The sequence below is a fragment of the Pagrus pagrus genome (assembly GCF_965226575.1).
Source record: "Pagrus pagrus genome assembly, chromosome: 17".
Lineage (NCBI taxonomy): Eukaryota > Metazoa > Chordata > Actinopteri > Spariformes > Sparidae > Pagrus > Pagrus pagrus.
The window spans coordinates 24,646,941-24,652,940 of record NC_140201.1 but is presented as its reverse complement, the minus strand read 5'-3'; the positions used below and the strand labels follow the sequence as shown (position 1 = coordinate 24,652,940).

Sequence of the window (6,000 nt, the reverse complement as noted above, 5' to 3'; positions counted from 1 at the left end):
TTGTACGTTTTTATTAGAAAACAATTTTTTTTTACTGCGATATTTAGAAGTTTCTTGACAATATACAGTAGCCAACAGCACGAGATTGTCTATTTTCTCAACAGAAACTCTCAGCTCCCTGGTGAGCCCCCTCCGGCTGGCACCTTATTTTCGCAGTAAAAGGAGAGAGTTTTTGAATCAGCTCTTACTCGTTCATGTTGCACTTTCAACGTTAGTGACTGAAATGAAAATAGAAACAGGGCGTGGCTGTTTAGGACATTCCAATAGGAAACAATAAAATCAAGATGATTTTCTTGCTCGCGTCACATACTGTGAGGATACGGTGTTCCTAACTGTAACCTCAATCTGTCCCTAATCTTAACCAGTTGTTTTAGTTACGCATGCTTAAACATACCGTAACCACATTTTATTTGCCATAGCCGCTCTCTTTAACCTTTAGCATACCAAAGCTGCCAAGTGCAAATACTGTAGAAAGCAAGAACTTCATGAACTTTGAAAACATTTGTATTGGACTTAAAAAAACAAAACAAAACGCCAGTGACGGTAACTCAGGGTTTAACAGAATGGACCTTTATTTATTTTCCGTTCAATAAAGATGCACACACTGCTGTTAATTTATAAATCCGCTATTTTTGACTAGATCTGTTTGAATTAGACCAGCGAAATGACAAACAAATGAGAGCTCCAGAATCTGTGGAGAAGACTTTCAAAAAAAGCATTTTCACTTTTAGAGAAAGTAGAAATAAATTCAACAGCTTACATTTAATACAAAAAAGAAAATACTGAGCCTCTTCCTTTGTTGGCGGAGGTGCAATGGAAAGGTTCATGACCTCAGTACTGCTAAAGTTCTGCTTCTGGGAGTAGAGGATCCACTTCTGGTCATTTATCAGCTGTACACGTGTTTTACTCAGTGACCAGTTTCTTTGTTGAGGCCTGCCTTAATTGATTTGATCGACAGTCCTTTGCTAATTAGGTTATTAAAAAACAAAGAACATGATGTTAACGTTTATCTTTAATAATCAGTAATTGAATTAAAACTCATGGTGAATGCCACATGTAAGAAAAGAGGATAAACTACAAATATGTGATTACATTTGTCTGTATATGGTGAATATAAAAGACTGCTTTCAGAAATTGTATTGTTGGGAATATCATCCCCCCTCACACACACACACACACACACACACACACACACACACACACACACACACACACTCCTCCTCCTCCTCTGGAAACCTGTTCTGGAGGGAGTGACTTGATCCAGGCGGCGTCCAATTATATGGAAGCAGCACTTATTCCACTTTATTCCAAGCTACAGTTAAGTGGCTTGGAGCCTTCAGAGACACACGGGCTTGTAGTATAAAGGCAGAGCAGTAGGCAGAGAGACGGCACCCATGTGACATGTGAACGGAAAGCTAAAGACAAAGGTAGAAATATCTACTACAGCAAGTGAGGCGTCTGGCGGCGCGCGGAGGAGACGCAGAGGATGCTCCAAATCAAATCCATGAGGGCTCCTTTTTTTTCCCTCGTCTGGAAATTCACGGCTTCATATAAATGATTCATGAGAGCCTGTTTCTATTTCTAAGGGAGTAATTGCGCTCGCAGTGAGTTTCAGCTGAAGCCGGTCACCAAGCAATCTGCAGAGAGACGCCAGTAAAGCTGGGATCAGAGCCTGGAGAAAAGCATAAAGTCTATTAATTTGTGGAGTTTGATAAGCGTTCCTTGAACCTGCACTGGACCTCATCTGTCAGAAGGATCAACTGTTGCTACAGCCGGAGCCAGCGCGCACACACACATACACACACACAGACATTCTCCAAGTGTGTCTGCCTTTCATAATGGATGTTTGACCGTCACTTGGTCCTGCATGCAGCCACACAGCCGGTGTTGTGCAATTAACATGGAAGAGAGACTGATACTGTTGTTGATGCCTCGGATACACCTTCATCTGTCCTGATGCCACATTGTTGCACTGAGGAGAATGATAATATCCCACACCGCTGCCGGCTTTTTCATACTGGTTCATCATCTCTGTGTGTGAAACAATACTCATTTATTCTCTTTTCTTTGTACACGGGACCACTTTGGGCATCTGAACTCTCTGGCAGACGTCAAAATTGACAGGCTTTTTGTTATAGTGACCTTGCCCGGTTTTGACATCTGTTCAGCGGGAGATCATCATGCTGATGATGATGAAGAACAGCGGCATGGATGCGCATCAGGTTGATATCGATTCGGAATTTGAGCCTCACAGTCGGTCGCGGTCGTGCACCTGGCCGCTGCCGTGTCCCGAGGATTTCCCCGGGGGAGAAGAGGCGAGCCGAGGTCTGGCCCTGGCATCGGTCAAAGTGGAGCAGTACAACGTGCCCGCGTGCCGGGCCGAGAGAAAAGGCGGCGCACCGGCGGAGATCAAGCATCCAGCCGGCGCCCCGGCCCCGGTCGTGGCCGCTCCTGCCTGCATGTCCGGGGCTGCGCTCGACGTGGCCGGCCAGCTGCGCAAAGCCAAGTCCTCCCGGCGGAACGCGTGGGGAAACATGTCTTATGCAGACCTCATTACCCGTGCCATCGAGAGCGCCCCGGAGAAGAGACTCACCCTGTCCCAAATCTATGACTGGATGGTTCGCTTTGTTCCTTATTTCAAGGATAAAGGCGACAGCAACAGTTCAGCCGGATGGAAGGTAGGCCACATGAAAGAATTTTCTGACACCACATGGTGAAGGTTTAGTGGAGAAGCGGCACTATATTTAGTCTTAGTCTGTGTCTGCAGCAGAACTCCTTTTCTGCATATTTGAAAGCCACATAATTGAGCCCTGGTCCCGGCAATTTATGTCAGTGGCGTGTCCCCGTGTCACTCCACACTACAGTGCGTGGAAAGGGGCGGTGAGCATGGTTGAATAAGGGTTCACTGAGTTCATCATATTTAGGAATTGCAGCCTGTGCATATAGGAGTAGCCACAAGGAGCCGAAATCTCCCTCTCCACGGTTCCTTTTGGGTAGGTAACTATTACGCGCTGTGACGCATAGGTAAAGCGTTTGCTTCCAAGCCAGTATTACTCTGCGCTATCGGGTCACACGGGGGACAAAGTGTGCCCTCGGTCCGACTTGGAGCGTCACCCATGCCGCCGGTTGGGTGCTCGGGATAAACCATTTGGAGCCACCCCGCCCCCCTGCTATCCAGTGCGCGCACGTTAATTTACGCACAGGCTGTGCGAAAGCATGGCACAAGGCGAGGGGTTTAAAAGGACAATAACAAGAGATGATGACATGGGGTGTCACAGCAAACAGATGTAACTACAGATTATCCCTTAAATTCAAATTAATATGAGGTTAATCTAATAGATTGGTTGCTGTAATCTACTTAAGTTTACCACCCGTTCTGTGTGAGGATTAATGGTCTTTTGTTTCCATGCCTTGTACTGGAGCTTCCCTTCATACTACCCTTTGTGTTTGACAAAGTTTTGCTTCTACATACAACTTTATCGAATTTTCATCTATTTTATCTTTTTTTAGTACAGCTCTACTACTTAAAATGACAGTTTAGTAAATTCTGAATAAATGTACACTGTATACCTACATCTGAGATAATATGTAAGTAGTGAAAACACAAGTAATTCATATTTTAATCAGATTTTTCAGGAAAGAAGAAGAATCAGAGAATGACTTTTATGTGAAAGTCTGATTTGCTGTGTCTCCTCTTGTGTTTTATGGTCTTTTTTCTGTAGTGGGAGTTTCGTCAAAGGGCCACGAGGGTCAACACTGCAGTTAATGGGAATTTCTTAAATGCTGGACACGAACTGTTAACTTTGACAGAACAGGGGAGTAGCCTCAAATACTCCCTTCTTGTTTAATTTGACAGCAACTGATTCACTTACATTGTTCTATTCAGGAGCCTAAAAAAACAGGTGCTTTTAACATGAGGACAGCCTTAAAGGTGACTCGGAAACACGTTTAAAGGGCTCCTCCAGTGATTTAGGATCTCACTTCTACAGAGTTGGTTAAGTCACAACAGACATGTTAAAGAAAGAAAACTGAGCAGCAGAGGCCAAGATTTGCTGACTTCTAGTCCCTTGTATCGGTCGAGCTCCAAACACACTTTGTCCTACAGTTCCCATAATGGAACTCAATAACTTTCCTTGTTAGACTCTCTCTGCCAAAATCTTCCAAACCCCACACTTGTAACACAGTTTTTCCATTAAAATGTATTAATTTAATATTAAGACTCGAGCACAAGCTGAGATAACCCTGGTGACATCAATGTGACATCATCAGGGTTATTTTTTTAAAACTTTAAATCTCCCTCAGCGACGACAGAATACATTATACAGTTGTTTAACTGAGCTTCAAGTGTAAAATCATACCTGCCGACATTTGGCTGTAAAAAAAGGGAGATTTTCAAATGGGCTCCGCTCAATGTCCCTCCCCACATTACCCTACACCACGGATTGATAGAATACATACAAGGACGTAAAAAATTACTTTTAAGCATTGAATTCATCACTGACAGTAAAATAAAATAAAAAAGTACATAAGAAGTCAACATCTTAAGTCTACGCCACAAAAAGAGGGAGGTCTGGCAATATGTGGAGTGAAATCTGGTGCATATTTCTTCTTGTTGGGACCTGTTTCATCGTTTTTCAACCACACACTGAGGAGAGCGGAGTGCTTGAGCTATAGTGCATATGTGAGATTGTATCACTATGAAATCGTGAGGTTTAATAATCGGGAGCACAGTGGGATAAAGGGTTAAAGAAAAGGGAGACTCCCACACAAAGTGGGAGTGTTGCAGGTATGGTAACTGCCCCTTTATTATTTCTTTAATGCTTTTGAACTTTTGTGGCTTGCTTTCTTGTGTGGTTTGCTTTTCTGACGCAGCCTGGTCATAGAGTGAACGCAGAGGAAGGGGAAACACGAGTTGCAGTGGGATTAACAGGGTATTCACACCATCTGTGTGCGTGACATTGAGTTGATCCAAAATGCCTCTCCTGTCATGTTATCATATCCTTACAGTGCCATTGTCTTCCTTCTTTTTGTCCCTCTCATATACAATGTTTTTTCACTGCTTCCCCCTGCAAAGACATCTCATTTAGCTCCATACCACAGTCCAATTGAGCAGTATTAAGACGCAGATTAATCTCAATAAAATCACCGTTTGATTTAGGTCCGAGTGCTGCGGCAACAACCGCTCTCTAATCTTTACGGTACAGGGTTTTTTTAAAAATTGGATTTAAAGCGGGGCTTAATACCCGGGGCCGTGTTTGTGCTGCCCAGGGATGCCCAGCTTGATACCCACTCCTGTTCCAGCTTTGCGCAGAGGTTTTGATTGGTTAGTCTGGCAGGGGAGCTGATTGGTGGAGAGCGGCTCCAAGTTGAGGGGAAAAACAACTTGTTTCAATCATGCTAACACACGAGGAGAGAGACACACACACATCCACACACATGTTGGACTGTAACAGTTGGCAGCGACTTTAATGAGATTTGAAACACGGAGAATCGCTTGCAAGCACACGCACACACACACACAATATGTATACACTCTCACACATTCCTATATGTTTCTGCTTAGATTGACTCGGGGAGGGGTGGTGGGTGGGTGGGGATGTATATGGATGGATGGTTGGATGGGGTGAGTGGGAGGGAAATAAGATCCAGTCAGAGTATTGCTATTAAAAGCAGTCTTTAAGAGCTGTTGTGTAATCCTGTCTGAGAGCTGCTGCTCAATTCAGCCGCTGGGCTCTTTGTCTTCATCTGGGCCGGCAGCTTCTCCTGCCTCTTAATACCACACACACACACATACTGTACACACACTGTTGAGGTGTCACTCACTTGTTTAAGTGTCAAGCACTAACGCTACAGCGGTGAATTGGATTTCTTTCACGTGTTCTCACTCTTCTTGTGTCCACTGGTAGCGTATAGATTTCTTTCATTGTGGCTGCACACACACACACACACACACACACACACACATAGTGTTGCTTAATCATCTGGCAGGTTACCATGAAG

General features: G+C 44.2%; 1 protein-coding gene across 1 annotated transcript in view; it reads left to right on the top strand.

Annotated features, from left to right (window-relative positions):
- Nucleotides 1-1,241: 1,241 nt before the first annotated feature.
- Nucleotides 1,242-6,000, top strand: part of foxo6b (forkhead box O6 b) — a 43,800-nt gene continuing 39,041 nt past the window's right edge. The window contains exon 1 of the mRNA XM_084380400.1: nucleotides 1,242-2,678. Coding sequence (XP_084236526.1) covers nucleotides 2,181-2,678 — 498 coding nt within the window. The 5' untranslated portion in view covers nucleotides 1,242-2,180. The remainder of the gene's footprint in view (nucleotides 2,679-6,000) is intronic.